General features: G+C 48.1%; 1 protein-coding gene across 1 annotated transcript; it reads right to left on the reverse strand.

Moving 5' to 3' along the window:
* Positions 1 to 461: 461 nt before the first annotated feature.
* On the reverse strand, positions 462 to 22,050 carry LOC127295140 (proline-rich receptor-like protein kinase PERK9). Its single transcript, XM_071819014.1, has 11 exons — positions 21,945 to 22,050; positions 17,825 to 17,926; positions 17,567 to 17,741; positions 17,144 to 17,270; positions 16,900 to 16,983; positions 3,449 to 3,528; positions 3,293 to 3,339; positions 2,955 to 3,064; positions 2,830 to 2,888; positions 1,207 to 1,315; positions 462 to 967 (listed from the first exon to the last, which is right to left on the reverse strand). The coding sequence occupies exons 2-4, from the start codon at positions 17,901 to 17,903 to the stop codon at positions 17,249 to 17,251; spliced, it is 276 nt and encodes a 91-aa protein (XP_071675115.1). The 5' UTR covers positions 17,904 to 17,926; positions 21,945 to 22,050; the 3' UTR covers positions 462 to 967; positions 1,207 to 1,315; positions 2,830 to 2,888; positions 2,955 to 3,064; positions 3,293 to 3,339; positions 3,449 to 3,528; positions 16,900 to 16,983; positions 17,144 to 17,248.
* Positions 22,051 to 22,062: the final 12 nt, after the last annotated feature.

A 22,062-nucleotide genomic window follows, 5' to 3' on the forward strand; every position in this document is an offset into this window, starting at 1 on the left:
TCCTAAAGATGGGTTGGCGGTGACTTCTAGAGAGCGTGCAAAGGTGTGCGTTGGGGGTCTGCTAGAGCGTTTTGTGTTCCCGGCTCGCTGTTGGGCGGTTTGGTAAGGCCTTCAATTTTATGATTATGTGCCTACATTAGGATGATAGTCCCGACATGGCCACCCCCTTCATCAAGGTTACAGCCTTGCGGGTGTTGTGACATCTATCGTGAGTGAGGTAGCATGAGGTTGATCTCTGTTTTTTCTTTGTAAGCCTATCTCTACTACTTAAAAAGAACGAACGTGTTTCCCCTTCTCCCCATCCTTTTCGTCGTCCGTCCCACCATCAGCAATTTGGTGGTCCTAACCTTCCCAGAATATAACTCACGCTCCAATCCAGCCCAGGAAATCACGCATTTAACAGCCACGGGCATTTCGTCCTGTTGGTCGTTCAGGCATTTAACAGCCTGGGCCAGTTTAGGAATCTCACAAATTACCTTCCTCAGGCATGTAATATCACCTTCCCAGTATATAACTCACGCTCCAATCCAGCCCAGGAAATCACGCATTTAACAGCCACGGGCATTTGGTCCCGTTGGTCGTTCAGGCATTTAACAACCTGGGCCAGTTTAGGAATCTCACAAATTACCTTCCTCAGGTATGTAATATCACCTTCCCTCAAATTGCAGTGAACAATTAATTTAAATTAACTCGACCCATACATTACGCTAGAGAAGGAAGCAGTCATATAAAGGGTACACTGAACCATGGCTCGGGCTAGAGATCTCGTGTATCTGGAGTTCAACCTGTCCCTCCCGAATTTCATTGAGTCACAAGGCGGATCATCGGAGAAGTTTAGGGAGTTCAGGTATGTAACACCCTCTCCCCCTCTCGAATCAGGCATGCTTTTTTTCTGGATTTAAATAGAACAATATCCTCTGTTCTTTGTCATGTTCTTCAAGGCATCATCCCCAGATCCCGCTCATGCCTTGGCAAAACATAATGCAATCACATAATGCACTCACAGTATTGTAGTAGATCTATCTCTTGTATTATAGGCATGTAATAAGCATGTAAAATTCCAATTATTTAAAACGCAGTGGCAAAATATACTGAATTCAGAGTGACATGTTCAGTCTTCTAGAGGACAACAATGAGTTGGTTGTACAAAAAAATTCAGATGCATATAATGAACAAGTAATAAATCCATCAATCAATGAGATATACCTCGAAGGGTCAAACCAGGGAATCGAGTAACCATGAGGACATTAGTGGGTTTCCAATGATGGTGCTGCCACAGGCTAATCATGTTGCTGCTCCGAATAACCGGCATCAACTGAGGAATGTGATCAAAAATAATTAATGATATATTTATCAAAAATCATTAATCGATGTGGTGAAGGTGAATAATAGTACCCAGGTGCCAAAAAATATATCCAAATAAACTGGTTCCAAGGACCAGTGAAGCATAATACAAATATCAGAGAAGGTACACCAAGACAGAATAAAATTTGCCTTAATAAAAATACTGAATGTTGGGTATTTCACTGCCAAAACCACATCAATAAACTTCTTGTACGCGAAAAGCAAACTCCCCCAGATGGATTGTCCTAGCAATATTGATGTGGGGGCAAGAAAAAGGATATATAATGCCATGAGGTGAGAAGAAATACACTATTTATCCATTCTCATTGTCCTTTTGGTTTGAGGTCGTGTGAAGTGACATAATTTCCGCCTTACCGCTTACATTTTTTCCATTCTTAGGTCTGACTACAGTTTTCTATCAAGTGTATCAACTATTTATCTTGCGTTTCAGATTTCCGCAGACTGAACAATATATAAAAAACTATCATTGTAGCTTCTGATTTCTAGCTAATGTCCAGCAATTCTTGTTAACATCTACTGCCCGTGTATAAAAAATAGTATAATTAAGGATGGAGGGAACAAGAATTACCTGGGGCTAACCAAGAATTACCTGCAGCCCTAAATTTGATGTATTGCACACAGATGCACTGGTGGATCTTAGTAGGGGCTAAACCAGGCCATGCCCCGCCCTGGATTTTTACCAAAAAAAATACTATACCAATCAGTTGGTAGCCTAACAGTTAAAACCCAGTTAATCAGCTGCACACGCCCAGGTCGGTAGTACTGCAGCCACGAGACTAGGACCATCGTCGATTCAGCCATTCTCCATATATCATGGTTGTGTTGCGCTAGCCATTGAGCCAATAGGTTTGGAAATTCAGAGGCCCAAGCAGACAGGGATTCAGGGAAAGGATTCGACCAGCGGCTGCCGGTCGCCGTAATCTCACATCGTATGCCCAACTGTCCAAGGGTTGCGATGCAAGCACTAGCCCAAGGTCTAGGTGCCAGGCAGCGTCAGGTGCAGAATTAATCGAGCAGTTCACTTAAAATTTTCCTTTAATTGCGTCAAGACAAAGAACCAAAACCTGTATTTTATTTCTTTCCCTATTTCTTAGCTACTCATGGATTAATTGAAAAGAAAATCCCTAACTCTGAATTACCCTGCGCACCAGCAACATACTGTCCCGGTTCTGAAATAAGCCTGGCAGATTTGTATAATTCGCTTATATCTACACACTAAAATACATCTAGATACATGCAAATCTATACAATACCGCAACACTTACTTTCAAACGGAGGGTGTTCTAGCTAAGATGTGATTCTTTTTTTCTCTTCTTTAATTTGGCCCGCCCAAATCTATACAGATGCGAGACTCACGAGATTATTTCAAATAGGAACAAGTACCCAGATTGGCTATACCTTGTTACTGTCTATTCATACAAACTATGGCATCAGAGCCCATGAGATAAACAAGATTGGCTATACCTTGTTACAGAACTTGAGTAGCTTTTGTCATTGCTCCAGCCACTGTCATTGGCTTTCAGCTGCCCAGAAAACGATTAAGAACACAATACTATAACTTCATGAAACATCGAAAACACTATACATACTTCTGTAATATGCATTCCATGCAGTGGCAACTGCAGACTGGACTCATCCATGCAATGCCCTTGCCTATCCATAGGCGGTGGCATTATTGGCAGAGGAAGTGGACTGGCTGCTGCAATATTGATACATAAAAATATCCAGTTTTAAAATTTTGAACGAGCTAATTCTCCAGGTTCATGGAAATCAATGCAGGGCTATGATAAATTTGTACCTAAACTTTCGCTAAAGTTTGTCAACTCACCACAGCATCACACACTCATTTCAGTGAATACAAAGTAACACATAGAAAATTGCAGCAGACCAAAAATTCTACCAAGAAACGAACAAGCCTCAGTTATACCTTCCAAGATCGATCATTGGTCCAGGATTCCAGGTAACCTGCTTGGCCTGCAACAATTTCAACTGACCTTGTAAAATCAAGATAGTCTCAAGACTTCAGAGAATCAATAAACCTCAAACATGAAAAAAGTGATAGATGAAAGTTTGTAATGCATGCCTCCGGCGGCCGACGGAGATAGTGGCAGGAAGGTGTGTGGTGCTGATCCTGAGCCATACGCGGCTGACTCACACAGCTACCTGTTGTGGGTATACTTCATGGGTGTACCATCGACAGTGCCTAGATCCGGCAAGCCCGGGTGGCCCACAGACGGTGATGAGGCATGTGGCCCATCGGGCGGCCCAGTTGCTGTTGATCATGAAGGAAGAAGTCCGGCCCAGGATCGATGGCCGGATCCGTACCGACGTAGGAGTAACCCGGATCCATGGAGGCCCATGAGGGACCCGGATCCAGGACGACGTGTATGGAAGGCGGATCCGTGACGTGCACGGCAAGATATTGTACCGTAGCTAGGCTATCTGTAATCCGGCTAGGACTCTCCATGTAAACCCTAGATCCGTGCGCCTTTATAAGCCGGATCCCGGGAGCCCTAGAGGCACAACCACAACTCATTGTAACAACGCGAAAGCACCCAGATAATTCCAGACAAGCAGCAGTAGGCCCTGTCATCGTGCAGGTGTTCCGAAGCTGGGTAACTCGCGTACCACCGTCCCGTGTGCACTCCGCCCTATGGCCCCTACTTCTTCTCCCCCTCGTGAGGATCCCTCCTCCGAGGTACCGTCGATTAGGCAACGACAGTTGGCGCCCACCGTGGGGCTGTGGCGTGCGGAGGCCGGAACCGGGAGGGTTCCGCCATGGGAAGCTACGACGACACCATCGCTGTGGGGCGCGTCCTTTACGCCGGGAATCTGCCGATCGTCCCTCCGGATGAGTGCTGGATTCCGGCTAGGACAAACCCCGTCAAGCTCTCCATCGTCCCAATTGGCGGCATACACATCTTCATCGGGGAAACCGTCGATTCCAACGGAAACCCACTGGTAAGTAACGCAGACGCGACCGCCGCAGAGCTGGACGCTGTCGCGAAGATCCGATACGAGATGCAGGAGCTTCCCAAGGAAGATTCCGCCTCGGATCTGGAAATTTTAAAGCCCACCCAATCCGCCCCTGTGCAGGAAACAATGGTGGAAGACCAATGCAGATCCGCCTGGGTCTCCCAGGTGTTAGAAAAGCAGAGGTGCCACTTCGTACACTTCTTGGCCCATACCGCCGGAACCGCCCCTCAAGAAGCCGGAGCTGGTCCTGAGCAGGTAGAGGCACCGGAAAACGGCGCAGATCCGGATCGGAGCTCAGCTGTCGGAAAAGCGAAGCTCCGGTTGAAGAAGTCGATTTTGGGCAATCGAGCCCAATTTCCGGAGATACCTCCTCCATGGAGTCTCGATGACTTCGTTCGCAAGATAAGGGAATACGGATACAGTGATCAGCCCGAAGTCGACTCCGCCCAGCCCAAGCAGGTTCTCGCAACGGTAGCAACGCTGGGACAAACTGGATCTGGAGACCAAGCCAGCCAATCTGACCCCCAACCATCCCAACAAGGATCTCCAATGTCTCGGGTGCGACCCCAAAGGGATTCTTCCTCGGAGGAAATCCTGTCAGCAGAGGAGGTGGCCGCGCGAGCAGTTCTTAACACACCTATAACCCCGGGCGACGCCGCAGATCTGGAGGCTCTAGAGACCACCAGAAAGGAAATGCTGGCCACAGCCAAGAAGCTCGCCGATACCGAAGCTGCGTTAAAGGTAGGGAGGGTAGATCATGCGGCACTGGGCGGAAAACTTCGACAGACAGGACCGCGAGATTGCTGCCACACTCGAGCAGGTCAAGAGCATGAGGGCTGAGTGGGAGGTAAAGATGATCTATGCGCAGGCGGAGGCCGATCGAATTGTTAGAGAAGCAATTCCGCCTCGCAGGATACCCTTCAACACGCCCGCAGATCACCAGCCGCTGGAAACCCCAAAGGACAACATGCAAAAAGCTGCGGAACTGTTGAAGAAGAAGGACGAAGAAGTTGATATCAACTATCTCCGCACACTTGTCGCTTCAGCAATGCAGCAGCAGAGCAAGGCGGATACTTCGCGCAGGCTGGAATCCAATCCGGATAACTGTGTATCTACCGCGCAGAAGGACGCCCGCACTGATCGGCGACCCGATGACGAATCACACACCGGATCCTCGGAGCGCAGAAGGAAAGCCAGGGAACACCCAAATCCGATCCCCGTACCATCAAAGACGCCACCGTCAGATCCAAGAAAGGGAAAGGATGCAATGTACTCTGGACGAGACAAATACCGCAACCCCTCTCCTCCGCCCAACGGTTACCCGCGACCCCCTCGCCGCCGTAGTCCAGCCGGAAACACCAGGCCTCCAGGGCATGGTGGGATTGTTATCTGCGACAACGTGCTGCCAAGAAACAGAAACAGGGAGCGCTCGCCGGAACCTCGCCGGAACCAGAACAATGTTCATGCGCCCGAGCCCAGGAGGAGTCGGAATGAGGACCGCGGTTCAGAACCTCGCCGGAACCGCGATCCAGAACCTCGTCGGAGCCATGACCCAGAGCCTCGCCGGAGCCGTGACCCGAAACCGCACCGGAACGACCAGGGCAGCCAACGCCAAGGCGAAGGCAGCCACAGGAGCCGGAGCCAGCACCAGGAAGGCCGAGGAGAGTCAGAAGGCGGAAGCAAGAAATCGCACCGCCCACCTCGCAGGTCTCCCTCACCACCACCTAGCGGTGGAGGCGGAGGTGGAGGCGGAGGCAATGGTCGGAGATCTCGCTCTCGCTCAAAGTCTCCTCGCCACGGCTCGCGCGACGCGCGGGATCGCCTTAACGAGTACAGAACCGACTACATTGGTCCGAAGTGCTTTGGCAGGATGATTCGAGAGGAACCAAAGCCAAGGATGAACCTCAAGCTACCCGGAAATCTGAAGCATTATGATGGCACCGAAAGGCCGGATACCTGGATTGATGATTACTATAATGCTGTAACCTTCGCCGGAGGAACCCCTAACATCGCCTGCCGCATGCTTCAGTTGTACCTTGTAGGTCCAGCCCGGATCTGGCTCAGCGACCTCGAGAAGAACTCCATCTTTTGCTGGTTCGACCTGAAGAACGCTTTTGAGAAACACTTCAGGGGCACCTACAAGAGACCTGCCACAACAAGCGACCTGCAGGCTTGCATCCAGAAGAAGGGCGAAACATCGAGGAATTTCCTCACCCGATGGTTGGCATGCAGAAACGAGTGCGAGAACGTCGACAACCGCACAGCAATGCACGCCTTCATTGGGGGCTTGCAGCGAGGAGGATTGCTACGGCACAAGCTAACTTGCATGGTCAATGCAAATCAAGCGACGTTGGACGACATGATCACCATCGCCAGCGATCACACTGCCGCCGATGACGACGCAGGCGGTGATCTCGCAGCCACAGCAATCCCCTTGCATCAGCAAAAGAAGAACCGTGACAACGGTGGCAGCAGCAGTCATAAGCGTAAGAACCCTGATGACCAGAAGAGTGGCGGATCCGAGATGGTCGCCATGGCGTTTCAACGCGGAGGTCCAGGAGGCGGAAGAGGACGCGGACGTGGAGGCGGAGCCGGCCGGGGTCAGCAGCATACCTCCGAGGTCACTGCTGGCGGATCCCGCGCTCCGCAAACCTACGAGGAGTACAGAGACATGCCCTGCCTGGCCCATCTGGATCCGGTTACAGGGAAGTCCACTCACACCAACCGCAACTGCAAATGGGTCAATGATCTAAAGAACGACCCGGAGGCAGGGTACAAGCGCGCCCGGAAGCACCGCCCACGTGGCAAAGGTGGCAAGGGCAAGAACAAGGACAAAGAGGACGATAGTTCCGAGGCGATGGATGAGGATGATAACTCGCCGGATCCCAAGGCAGGAGCCGCAGGTAAATCCAATCCATTCGACAAAAAGAGCGTAGGGGCTTACCACACTTTCCTCGGAACCCCAACAGTACGCGCCTCCAAGTCAGCTACCCGGATCCTGAACGCCATAGTTCCGGCTGTGCCACAGTACGTCAGGTGGTCGGAAATCCCGTGCACATTTGATCGGAAGGATCACCCCGCAATCGTGCCAAAGGAATGCTACGCCTTGGTTGTAAGTCCCCGCATAGACGGGTATGACTTCTCCAAGTGCCTCATGGATGGCGGAGCCAGCTTGAACATCATGTACCTGGAGACTCTAGAGCGGATGAACCTCACCAAGGAACAGCTCAAACACAGCACCACTGAGTTTCATGGTGTGGTTCCGGGTAAGAAGGCGAACTCCCTCGGCAGCATCACACTTCCCGTGGCCTTTGGCGATGTTCATAATTTCCGCGAAGAGAAGATCACGTTTGAAGTTGTGCCCTTCAAGAGCTCCTACCACGTCATCTTCGGCAGGCCCACCTACCACAAGTTCCACGCAAGAGCGTGCTACATCTACAACAAGCTCAAGATTCCGGGTCCTAAAGGTATGATTACCGTATCCGGAGACTACAAAAAGGCTCATGAGTGCGAGTTAGGCGAAGCCGCCTTCGCAGTACGTGATATCCGGAGAAGAGCTGAAAGGCTACGAGCCGCGGTGGATCCGGCTGAGATGCAGACCACCAAGAAGCAGATCTCCGAGCGAGAAAACCTCCTTCAAGCCCGCGATAGAAACCAAGAAGCATGACCTCATCCCAGGTGACTCTTCCAAGCAGGTTTCGATCGGAGCCAACATGGACCCCAAATAGGAAAGCGCGCTCGTCGAGTTCCTCCGCGCTAACATGGATATCTTCGCATGGCAACCTTCGACATGTCCAGGAGTACCTAGGGAATTCGCCGAGCACTACCTCAACATAAATCCGGGGCCAAACCGGTGAAGCAAGCTATGCGACGCTTTGGAGATAAGAAGCGCCGCGCCATAGGAATGGAACTAGCAAAGTTACTAGAAGCAGGTTTTGTAATAGAAGTTATCCACACCGATTGGGTCGCGAATCCCGTCCTTGTACCCAAAAAGAACACTGAAATACTAAGAATGTGCATCGATTACTCGCTTGAACAAACATTGCCCGAAGGATCCGTTCCCCTTGCCGCGCATTGACCAAGTCATTGATTCGACGGCGGGGCGGAACTTGGTGTTTTCTTGATGCGTATTCCGGGTATCATCGGATCCGGATGAAGGAATCCGACCAAAAGGCGACTTCATTCATTACCCCGTTCGGTACTTATCGCTATGTTACTATGCCCTTTGGTTTGAAAAATGCAGGTGCTACTTACCAACGTACGATGCGGCGGTGCTGAAGGACCAAATTGGCCGGAACGTGCACGCTTACGTCGACGACATCGCGGTCATGACCCGGAAAGGATCCGACTTGATCGGTGACCTCACGTAAACCTTCGACAACCTCCGCAGTACAAGATGATGTTGAATCCGCTGAAGTGCGTCTTTGGCGTGCCACCGGAAAACTCCTTGGCTTCATAGTCTCTCACGAGAGGCATTGAAGTTAACCCGGAAAAGATCAAGGCAATCCCGTGCATCAAAAGGCCAACTTGTCTCAAAGATGTGCAACGACTAACTGGTTGTGTTGCAGCAATCGCAGGTTTGTTAGCCGTCTTGGCGAGAAGGCACTACCTCTGAAGCTGCTGAAGAAAACAGACAAATTTGTTCTGGGACGACGCACTGACGCAGCTCTTCGAGGGTTGAAGGAAATACTTACCTCCCCACCTATCTTGGCAGCTCCAGTGAGTCGAGCCAATGCTCCTTTATCCGGCAGCTACCAACAAAGTCATCAGCCTCGTCATCGTGGTGGAGCGAAAGGAAGAAGGTCATGAATATGACGTCCAAAGACCTGTCTACTATATTAGCGAGGTGTCTTGTGAGTCAAAGCAAAGATACCCTCACTTTCGAAGCTAGCCTATGGAGTATTCCTAGGCAGCCGGAAGCTGAGACACTACTTCCAAGAGCATCCGATGTGATCATGAGCAAGGCTCCGCTGTCAACAATTCTCAACAACGCCGACGCAACAGACGTACGGCTAAATGGGGCATTGAACTATCCGCCTTCGACATCGCTTACAAGCCCGGGACTGCGGTTAAATCCCAAGTCTTGGCAGATTTCGTCGCAGATTGGACGAAGCTCCGGATGCAAGTCCTGGAGCCGGAACCGTAAACATGGGTCATGCACTTCGATGGATCCAAGCAGCATCAAGGCTCGGGAGCCGGAGTCACCCTGAAGTCCCCTCTAGGAGAAGAACTGCAGTATGTTCTGCAGATCCACTTCGAAGCTACTAACAACATGGCGGAATATGAGGCTCTACTACACGGTCTGCGCATCGCTAAGGAAATTGGGATCAAGCACATTATATGCTGTGGAGATTCCGACCTGGTGGCACAACAAGTAGTCGGAACCTGGAACGCCAGAAATTCCATCATGGCGGCCTATAGAGACGAAGTTGACGAGATCGCCAAGTGCTTCCTCGGATACGAAGTCAAGTACGTCAGGAGAGACGATAACACGGCGTGCACATGCTATCCAAGCTCGGATCCGGCAGAAACAAATTCCGCCTGGCATTTTCTGGAGCATCTCCGGATACCCTCGCTAAGGGCGCTAACCCGGAAAACCCGAGAGGTGGCGTGTCTCCGGCTAGGGAAGTGATGGCTATCATTCCGGCTTGGACACAGCCTTTCTGGACTACCTCATCGATCGAAGTTGCCAGAGGACGAGGTCCTCGCACGACGAATCGTCGACGAGCAAGAACCTACACAATAGTTGATGGACAGCTCTACAAACGAAGTGCAGCGAGGGTATTTCTCAAATGCGTCTCCAATCAAGATGGCATTGAAATCCTCGAGAGAGATCCATGCGAGGGGATTGCGGGCATCACGCCGCTCCCGGATCACTCGTTGCAAAAAGCTTTTTCGGTTAGGTTTCTATTGGCTTACAGCTAAAGAAGACGCTGATAAAATAGTCAAGACCTGCCGAGGTTGTCAGTATTACGCTACTCAGCCAAACGCTCCAGCCCAAGAGCTGAAGACCATACCTATCACCTGGCCATTTGCGGTCTGGGGGCTCGATATGGTTGGTAAGTTAATGAGATCATCTCCTGGCGGTTTTGAATACCTCTGGTCGCCGTTGACAAGTTCAACAAATGGATCGAGGCTAAGCCGGTGAGAAAAGCCGATGGTGCTACGGCACTAAAATTCGTCTGCAGCCTCGTGATGAGATTCGGCATCCCACACAAAGATAATCACGTATAATGGCACAAACTTCGCTCAAGGAGAGTTAAGGGATTATTGTGACACAATGGGGATCCGATGGACCTTGCATCCGTGGCTCATCCACAATCTAACGGTCAGGTTGAAAGGGCTAACGGTCTAATATTATCGAGAATTAAGCCGCGCCTTGTAGAACCGCTGCGACGAGCAGCCGGAGCTTGGGCTGACGAGTTGGAAGCTGTTCTGTGGAGTTTACGAACTACCCCTACCAGATCAACAGGGTTTACCCCATTTTTCCTGGTATACGGATCCGAAGCCCGTGCTTCCTTCCGACATCATCCACGACTCACCGCGAGTTTCCGCCTACAATGAAGAAACAGCTGACGAGGCCAGACAGCTATCTGTGGACCTGATCGAGGAAGCTCGGAACTTAGCTGACCAGCGCTCCGCCATCTACCAGCAGAAGCTCCGACGCTATCACAGTCGTCGAGTTCGGAAACGATCCTTTATGGCAGGAGATCTGGTCCTCCGCCTTCGACAGGTGAAAGACCATAAGCTGCAATCTCCATGGGAAGGACCCTTCGTCGTTAGCAAAGTGCTTCATAACGGGTCGTACTACCTTGTTGATTTCCGCGAGCTGAGGGATAGACCTGCTAACTGGCACCGGAAACGCAAGCGTGAGGATCCGGATGATATCTACGATGAAACAGATCGCCCTTGGAACATCGCACAGCTACGTCCTTTCTACACTTAGCATATATTTTCCGAGTTATAAACTCTGTAATAGTTATACATGATCAATGAAATAAAGCTTATGGTTCACTCTTTGAGTCTTTTACCTCCTTTACTTGTTCATTTTAGATCGTGTATGTTTTTTCCGACTAAAACCGCAGAGCTGGATATTTCCGCCTAGGCGTGTATGAAAGTTGTGATTTTCCAAAACCGTCCTTTAGGACGTAAGCTTAAGTTTTCTGATAAAGTTGTTATCTGTTGCGAAACCGTGGATTCCTAGTAGCGATTTCCGGCACCTATGCCTGGGAGCTTGTTTCCGCGGTTATGGACGGACTGCCATTGGGCTTCGTCGCCGCTGGCGAGCATTTCCGGCTAAGGTTTTCCGGCTCGTGGAAGGTCAAGCGGGCAAGCCGGAAAATAACGAAGTCAGCACTTGCTTTCCGACATAAACGAAACATGCGCATAATATTAACGGCTAGCAGGATAAGTGTTTCCGCCCCATGCATAATCGTTTCGTTCTTAGCTACTTAAGAATTTAAAGTCTTATTACAAACCCTCGCTGGGGCCAAAATGATGCATTTGTCTTTCCCGCAGGAATAAAAGTTTTCATTCCCCCTTAGCCGGAGAAGTCTTGCCCTCTGGATCCTGTTCCTTGGCGCCTTCGGCCGGAGAAGACACGTCTTCTTCACTTTCTTTTTCTTCAGAAGCTGCAGTGCTGGTCTTGGGTTCTTCTTGGGGAGCGTCCTTGGAGCTGGTCCAGGTATATTGGGTCCCGGATTCCGTGGGTCGCGCCTTCGCCTCGAGCTCCTTTTGAAGTTCCGCTTCCAAGGGCTCGTCGGCGGGCAGAACGACCTTGTCGTAGAATTCCCCATGACGGATCCTGCGCGCAATACGGGTGTCGTAGCCGCTAATCGCATCCAGCGCGCCGACATCCGCATCCGGAGGAACGCCCGTGGTCACTTCATCAAGATCAAGATCCGGAGTATGTGCTAGGCACATGGTCAAGGCCATTGCAGCTGCGCCTCGGGCTGACGATGCTTGTAGATCCGTCACCAGCTCCGGAAGAATGTCCATCTTTCCAACAAGCTTCCGGACGTTGCAAGTGCGGCTCCTCTTGATGGATAAGTTATAACATATCTTGCGGGAGGCGGAGATGAGATCTTTGCAGTCATCGCCTGCAAGTTGAAGAAGGTCATCCCGTGGGAATAAATTCCGGCGCTGCTCCGGATAACCAAGTGGCTCAAGATAATCAGGATATAAGCATGCAACTTGAGCACAAAGTAAAAGTCGGAGCAAACATCTGGACGAGGTTTCTATGTCTTACCCAAAATGTTCTCGTTGAGCAAGTCCCAATGATGCTCCGCCGTCTCCATATATTTCCGGAGTCCATTGAGCTCTCTTTGCTGTCTCTTGATGGTCTCGCTGTCAGCATTCTTTTTCAGTTCCAACTCCCCCTTTTCCCTGATATGCTCGGAGTTTTTCTCCGCCAGCTGCTTTTCGGCCTGCTCTCTCTTAAGTTCCGCCTCCTTTAGTTTCGTTTCCAACTCTTGGTACGAGGAGCGCAGGTTCTCAAGTTCAGACGAAGCTGTTGCAAGGGAGGAGGATGCACCTATAATGACATAAGTTAACAGCAAGTTCAAAGCCGGAATTTGGTTAACGACGAAAAAGGCGGAAACCAACCTTGGGCGTCCGCCAGTTGTTTAGCCAGTTCCGCATTCTCATCCTTCAGAGTCCGGATATTTTCCGCCTGACTCAGAGTAACGCGGCGTTGCAGGGCAATGTTCTTGTGCAGCTCGTAGTGCAGCGCCTGTTGTTCCTGTAAAATTTAAACAGTGCAGGAGTAAAAATTCCGCCTGTAGCAGTGGTTTCTTTCAAAGCATCATTGCCGGAACCTTTCCGCCATAATGCTTGGGGGCTACTGGTCCATTCTAAAAAAAATTCCCGGAAGTAATCTTTCTCTAAGCATCTAAGCGCTAACTATTATTTGAGTTTCCACCTACATGCTTGGGGGCTACTGGGGAATACCTTTTGCTTGCAGATGAGCTGGTCGAAGAACTGGCCGACGTTTTTCTTGAAGTCCTGGATTTCCGATGTCCTGGAATCAGGCTTCCCCCAGGCGTTGTTCAGCATGGCGTTGAGCAGGTCTTCTTCAAGTTCCCACTTCTCCGCCTCGGACAGCTTGTTGAAAAACTTAGTGGCATACGCCTTGGGGGTGGAAGTGGTGTCGGCCGGATCTCCAAAGTTCTTCGGAAAAACGACCATGTCGCCAGCGCCCTCTCCAGCCTTCTCGGAAGAAGTGACTTCAGCCTCTCCTTGGCCTTGTGTTTCCGCGTCCTCTTGGGCAGGGCCCTTGGCCTTAGGATCTTCTCCGCCCGCATGCCCGCTGCTAACCGGAATTATTTCCGGCGGAGTGTTAGCGGCAGGGGGGGGGGGAGATGGATCAACCTGGGGGGGGAGACGGTTGAGGAGTTGGGTGGGAGGCACTTGGTGGAACTGGGGTAGAAGGACCAACAGCCGGAGATTTTTTCATATACTTCGTGATGGGCTCCTGGCTGGTGGTCCGCGTGGCAGCGGTTTTCGGATTCCTGCAAACAAGTGAAAGGATTCAGACAAGAGATAATTTCGCCAAGACAAAGTTGCATCATGTTCGGAAACTTACGGGGCGGCGGGAATGATGGGGCGCGTGCCCTGGCCAGCCGTTGAGAGCATCCTTAGACGCGCACGCTCCGCTTTCCTTGAGTCTAGCGGAGGTGGTTTTGTCGTCTTCGGCTTCTTGGCGGAGGCCTCGCCGCTAGCTCCGGCTTCAGAGCCGGAAGCCTTGGCGCGGGGACGCTTTGTAGGTCGAGGGGCCGCCTTGCGGGGTGCCTGTTCCTCTTCCTCATCGTCGTCTTCCGGAGCCTCCTCCGCCGTGTCGCCGGTGACGGGGACGCGAATAATGGTGCGGAAGTTTTCCTCCGCCAAAGTGTTGAGCTGGAAGGAAAATGAACAAGAGTTAGAGTTTAACATCAAAAAACTTGTGAAGTTTGAAGCAACGGAAAGAACAAAGCTTACCGGAGGACATTGGTCGTTCGTGTAAATGTCCTTGAACAGTTCCGGGACCTGTTGGCCCCTCGGAATCTTTACCAGCGTCTTGAACCTTCTCTTCAGAGAGTCGGCCGGAAGATCGTGGCGGGTAACCCGGAGAAGATCGTCTGCCCCGGTATAAGCGCACATCAGGCGCGCGTTGTAGCGAAGAGGCTGGATTCTCCGGGAGAACCAGCTAAGTGTGAGCTGGGCTCCGGTCAATCCGTCGTGGACTAGCCAGGAGATTCTCCGCGCAGCTTTCTCCAAAATTGGGGTCAGGGCGAGTGAAGGGACAAAACTCCAGCTTGCAAGTTCTTCCGGAGGTTCGTTGACGAATTGGGGCAGGCCTTCGTGGACTTCCGGAACTGAAGCATTCTTCTCATAGAACCATCCGGCATTCCAGTACCGGACGGATTCGTGCGAGTCGTGGGGAGGATACATGCGGTTAGGGCGGAGCATAAACGTCATGCTTCCGCAGTTCACCATTGCTTTGTCCTTGGTTTCTTTCTTCACCCGGAAAAAGAATTGCCACAACTTGACATCTGGCCGGATCCCAAGATGTCCTTCGCAGAGAGTCACGAAGTTGGACAAGAGAAGGTATGAATTTGGGCAGATGTTGTGGGGCTGGAGCCCGTAGGTGTTGAGGATGGAGAGAAAAAATTCCGAACAGGGAAGTGAAAGTCCGCGTTCCACCCAAGCCTTGGTCATAACAATTTCTCCGGCCTCTGGCTTGGGGACGTCGGAATCACGGGTGAAGCTCCAATGTGTGGAGATCATGCCCTCGTTCTGGAGCTCTCTAAGCTCCACGTCGGTAGTTGCGCAAGGCCACCATTGACCCCGTTCTCCTTCGCGGATCCGGGCCTTGGACGCCCTCTTGTTTTCCGCCTCCTGCACCTTTGCTGCCATCCGAGCTTGTCCCTCGAGTTCTTCCTGGAGCTCTTGAAGGGAAGGGATCCGGCCTGGAGCGGTCTTTGGAAGATGCGGAAAAAGGTTGAGCTAGTCTGATGTCGGAAACATATGGTGGCAGGAATGATATGGGATCCGGGCATATGGGTTCTATTTGGTTGGGATCCGGGCTACTCGGAGAGCTACCAGTACAATGCGACGATTCGAGTGGCATGCTTCCGGCTGCACCCATACAAAGTATTTGAGTACCCGGATCACTACGTCTATCTTCTACACTAGGTTGTCTTCTACAAAGCCGGCGTACTTACCGCTAATGGCGCGGTGGCTCGACGGAGCTCCGGCGAAGATGAGGTCGCCGAACTTGAAGGAAATCGTCCCGCGTGACCACGAATCGGCGGCGGAGCGAATTTCTCGTTCAAACGTGGGAATCTTGGCGCGAGGGGAGCCTTGGTTTGGCGGCGCGCGAAGCTCACCGTGGCGAAGCTCGCCGGAATCGAGATCTGGCGGGCGGCGCGGCGCGAGGAGGAAGGCGAGGTGGTGAGAAGGGGTGAAAGAATGGATTTTTACCGGGCCGCGGGGTATTTATAAGCCACACGCGGAGATTCGGGATCCGGATCCGACGGTGGAAACTGAACGGTCACGCCGTTGGATGGATGACACGTGTTTAGGTCAACTGCGGTAAAACGACGTGGAGGTAACTTAACCATGCACTCCCGAAAATTCCGGCTGAAGATTTGCATCTGCGAAAATTTAGCGCGGGAAATGAGGAAGTTGTGCGCGGGAAATGTGGAACTTCCATTGTTAAGTATGATCTGAAGATGAAGGATTTTCGGAACCGTTTGAGTCTTTTAAGATTCCGGGTAATTCCGTAAGGATAAGTTGGCTCTCGTTCGAGCAGGGAGTAACCCGGAAATGTTCTTTGGAACGTCGATGGATGAAGTCCCGCGGGATGGGAGCATTTTCCGGCTATAAGTTGGGAAAAAGAAGAAAATGCAAAGTTGGAGCTCTTCAAGTTTCTCCGCGTTACCAACGTTTGCCGGGGATCATGATGGACCAGCAAGGCGGAAACTGCAGGTGAAACTCGGAGAACTCTGGGGGGCTACTGTTGTGGGTATACTTCATGGGTGTACCATCGACAGTGCCTAGATCCGGCAAGCCCGGGTGGCCCACAGACGGTGATGAGGCATGTGGCCCATCGGGCGGCCCAGTTGCTGTTGATCATGAAGGAAGAAGTCCGGCCCAGGATCAGTAAGCCGGATCCGTACCGACGTAGGAGTAACCCAGATCCATGGAGGCCCATGAGGGACCCGGATCCAGGACGACGTGTATGGAAGGCGGATCCGTGACGTGCACGGCAAGATATTGTACCGTAGCTAGGCTATCTGTAATCCGGCTAGGACTCTCCATGTAAACCCTAGATCCGTGCGCCTTTATAAGCCGGATCCCGGGAGCCCTAGAGGCACAACCACAACTCATTGTAACAACGCGAAAGCACCCAGATAATTCCAGACAAGCAGCAGTAGGCCCTGTCATCGTGCAGGTGTTCCGAAGCTGGGTAACTCGCGTACCACCGTCCCGTGTGCACTCCGCCCTATGACCCCTACTTCTTCTCCCCCTCGTGAGGATCCCTCCTCCGAGGTACCGTCGATTAGGCAACGACACTACCTCAAGTTGCGGGCACCTAGACCGTTTGCCGACCGCTGAGCCGAGCACAAACATCAATCGATGGCTATGTCTGGCTGGGCATCGCTGGGACGAGTACAGTGCGTGAGGACATGGAAACAACCCAGCACGGGAAGCTAGACTTAATTGATTTTATTACCTTGGGGCAAGTACAGTGCATAAGTACTAGAGATATAGATACATTTCTGGTCATACAAGAAGTCAAGAACTCAATTGATTTTATTACCTTGGGTGCTAGACTTAAATCCACAAGTCTTCTAGCAATCTTTGGTCGCTCTTGCCTTGATCTCAGGAGTTGTCCACACGACAGCCAATGCTTATTTAAAATTAACTATAGCAGAAGTAACCTCAGGCTGAAAAAAGGGACGAGAGTACATGGTGAGCAGCAGAAAAGCAAGGTAAGAATTGAAATTGTCTCAAGAATCTGGTATGTACGTGCAAGTACGAACATCTACACAGGTTACTTAACATCCATATTCAGATAAAAAGTTTTAATAAAATGTTCTAACGATTCCATATACAGATAATAGCTTAAACTATGACTGAAACTGTATTCTTGCATCATGCTTTTTCAGAGAAAATGCGCTTATAAGATTACAAGAACTATGCTACTGAACTTTGTTCAGGAATTCATATCAGAGCAACTAACCATAGAATCAGACCAACATTAATTTTGGAGTGGGTATACCCAGAGCTGTAATCCTGGCTGTCGAAGGCCATCCTCTGGAACTTCCTGATGTCCACCGTGTTCGAGACATTGAACATCTGGCTCATCCCAGGTTGCACGTCGTTGGTCAAGTCCAAATTGTTGAAGGTCAGGCTGTCTAGAATCCTAACAACTTGAAAGACAGTCGAAGAAGGTCCATGGTGATATATATATGCATTGATAAGGTAGTTTAATCCGTACCTGCCCCATCTTTGGGCTCCTTGAAGCCGAGTGTGCCGGATGCACGCCCGGCCGCGGCCGCCTTGATAACATGGCACATCTCCACATCGTCAAAGTTTGCGACTAGGGGTAAACTTACGAATTAGAGAAGAAATACAGCAGTATAAATTAAACTATGCACAAACTAATTCATCATGTTCCTAACTATCTTATTATTTTTTAACTCCATGACTACCTTTCACATATGTGTTTAATTGATATTCAGATGGGAGAGATTGTGGAAAATGATAAGAAAGAGAGTGAATCAGGAGACAGCGCTCAGGTAAGGCAATTCATCATCTTGCTTATGCTCTTTTTTTAACTCTATGATACCGTTCAATTTATGATGTTAATGCATGTCAAGGCAATCATCATCTAGATGACTATCTTTACTATTTTTTTAACTCTATGACTACCACATGTTCATAGGTGAGCTCAACGGATGTTCAGGGTAGTGCTGATGCTATTGTAAAGCGTACAATGTTGCCGGGAACATTTATCGGTGGTCCACGTGAAAAGAGGCGTCGCTACATGGGTGCTATGGCCTTGGTGTGGATGTACGGCAAGCAGACATCTTTTTTACCAATTAGTTATAATTAGTTATTCCTATATGAAAATGGGTTTCTATAAAACCCTACGTCTCGGAAGGCAATGAGTACATGAGATGGGTTCCTATTCTCATAAACAACAAAGACTCATATGTGGTCATGGATTATTGTTATAACGAAATACTTTGTAATTCTTGTCAAGTAGGGGATTTGGCTTATAATCTTTTTTATCCCTGCGACACATTATGAAAGGAAAACATGCATCAATAAAACTTAACCTTCTAGGAAACACATGTGAGCAAAACTGGTAGAGCTTCCAAGGCAAAAATAGCCAATACGTGGACTAAGACAAAGAGGCAAAAATAACCTTCAACATTTTATACTAAGCAAAAACCGGCATACAATAGTAGACAAATTTAAATAAAATAAAATATTTGTAATAAAGCATCTCATTTAATAAACCCAAAATTTATGTGGATCAAATCAATGCGTAAGTCAACTCGACCCAAACAGTATCTCCGGATGCTCTCATTTAATAACCCAAATAGTATCTGCGGATGCACTCATTTAATAAACCCAAAAATTACGTGGATCAAATCACTGAATAATTCAACTCGAACCAAATAGTATCTCAAGATGCTCTCATTTAATAAACCCAAAAGTTACGTGGATCAAATCAATGAGTAAGTCACGAGATTGGCTATAGGATCTCCGGATGCTGAAATCAACTCAACCCATAAATCACGCTATGGATTTGGTGATTATGTAATTACTTAATTTACGATAATTGTGCACACATAAAAAATGGTATCCGGAGATACCCAGCATCCTGCTATTGTAATGGTAATTAAAACATCTACCAAAATTGCGATAAGGAAGCAGACATATAAAGGGTACCCTCAAGCACCGCCGGGGAGAGATCTCATCTATCCAGATTTTAACCTGCCCATTCTTCAAACAAGTTTTCAAGGGACATCAAAAGTCGGACCTGCAGAGAAGTTCATCTCGTTCAAGGTATGTAATCAAATCTCTATAATACAAGCTGACGCATCATCACCCTCTCTCCATTCATTTGTGTTGTTATAAACCAAATGTACACCAAGTAAAATTAATCCTAGCCCCATGTAATGGCTTTCATGGTCTAAATATGTTCATTAGCCATCTATTGGCTTTCATGGTCTAAATCTGTTCTTTAATTAGGTGAAATTTAGATGCCTGATTAGCTGTATCATCCCCTGTTTGATTCGAAATTTCAAGAACAAGCATTTATTTGGTTCAAAGACAAACTGGACTATATGTCTGCATCTTGACTACAGTAAACTTAAAAATTAGCAGATCTACTTAGACATCTAAATTTCCATTACTACGTGTCTCAATTTTTAAAAATTCTATAATTGAGATGCAGCAATTATCGTAATTTAATTGTTGAATTAGAGAATAAGAGTCACTATTGTTTGTTGCTGCTCTTGTTTGAGAGAGAGATGAGAGAGCTTGCTACTGCTGCTTTACCATTACTATGAGTAGCATATTAGAAGGCAATGGTAAATACATCAGTAGAACAATATGTCTTTGGCAACAAAATATTATGATATATTAAAATTATGGATACAACTGTAGCTGTTTCTACTCTGATAGTAGGCATAAACCAGTAGGTCGTATGCTGTTTCTACTCTCTTCAATGTTCAGTTTATTGTTATATGCATGTATGGAATCCGACCTACTTTTATGTGAACATTACATCTGCCAGTATATAAAAATAAATTCATCATATTGCTGACTAACTTTTTAATTTTTAACTCTATGACTACTTTGCATAGATGAGCTCAACCAATGTTGAGATGGGAGAGATTCAGCTAACTGATATGAAACAGAGTGAAACGGCATCCATCGCTCAGGTAAGGCAATGAAAAATGATGTTATTGCACATTATCACATCCCATTTAAAAAAAAACAATCCATCATCTTGCTGACTATCTTTTTTTAACTCTATGGCTACTGTTCATAGATGAGCTCACCCGACGGAGAGGTGGGAAAGATAAAAGAAAATGATAATAAACAGATTGACATGGTAGGCAACGCTCAGGTAAGTGAATTGAATAGAAAATGATGGTAATGCACATTACCACATACCATTTAAATAAAGCAATTCAGAATGTTGCTGACTTACTTTTTTTTAACTCTACTATCTTTCATAGATGACCTCAACCGATGTTGAGATGGGAGAGATTCAGGAAAATGATATGAAACAGAGTGAAACAGCATGCAGTGCTCAGGTGATGCAATGAATAGAAAATGATGTTATCAACATTATCACATTACATTTAAAAAAACAATCCATCATCTTGGTGACTACCTTTTTAACTCAATGGCTACTGTTCATAGATGAGCTCAATCGACGGAGAGGTGGAAGAGATTAAAGAAAATGATAATAAACAGATTGACATGGTAGGAAGCTCTCAGGTAAGTGAATTTAATAGAATGCTGCTGACTAAGTTTTTTATTAACTCTACTACCTTTCATAGATGAGCTCAACCGATAGAGAGATGGAAGAGATTACGGAAGATTATAAGAGGCTTGACGATATTAAAAAATACATCATGTCTTTCCCTTCAACAACCAAGTTGGTCCGGATACATGACTCATGCTTAAGGCGCAGTGATTAAGCACCGACAAACTGACCTATAACATCTGCAAAGTAAGACTCCGAGGTTATATCCAATCAGAAAATCAAGGCAGACATGATTATTGCGCTCCAACACGCTACTACATTGGAACAATTATCCAACAAATGTAATATTCATGCAGTAAAGATCATATGTTAAATACAAACATAAGTACTACTAAACCAATAAAAACAAAAATGCAACAAAACTTAACTTACTTTAGGTAATATTGGAAAATATATTGGATAGTGAGTCTGTTCTTAACTTCTTACTTTTCTTTTTCTGATAGTTTTCACATAGATCATAATAATCTTGAAACCAACCGAAGGAATAACCTTTGGGCATAGCACAATGATTCAGTCTGTTCTTAACTTAACTTACTTTAGATAATATTGCAAAATATATTGGATAGTGAGTCTGTTCTTAACTTCTTATTTTTCTTTTTCTGGTAGTTTTCACATATAGCATAATAATCTTGAAACCAGCCAAAGGAATAACCTTTGGGCATAGCACAATGATTCAGACTACAAAATCTATCCATCTAAATCGAAGACATGTATGTGACTAAATTTAGAAATCAGAACCCCCAATATTAGAGTTCGTTTGGCACCTAGGCACCCCACAGGCTCATATGTCCACAATCCCCAGGTGCACAATTAAACCTAAAATTGCACTCCAGTAATACCAAATAAGGATATGCATTCCACATTGTTTTTGTTGATTCCATTGTTCATATCTACCTACTGAGAAAAGACCACATAACATTAGAATAATCTCAGTGAGCCCTTAGCCAATTCAATACCAAGTCGAAACTACATGCCAAGCTAATGCAGCAAGAAGCTTCTAATGGGATAAGAATGAGGTGATCCTAACAATCCGCCTCAAACATACCTCCACGAGGAGGTAGTCCAAGTATGCACCAGAGATCAACACTGAACCCGCCTCGGCGATCCTGGTTGTTGGAGAACCCTTTGGCGGTAGCAAGACAATCCCTCCGCCGCGGTATGAA

The sequence above is a fragment of the Lolium perenne genome, chromosome 4, assembly GCF_019359855.2.
Source record: "Lolium perenne isolate Kyuss_39 chromosome 4, Kyuss_2.0, whole genome shotgun sequence".
Classification (NCBI taxonomy): domain Eukaryota; kingdom Viridiplantae; phylum Streptophyta; class Magnoliopsida; order Poales; family Poaceae; genus Lolium; species Lolium perenne.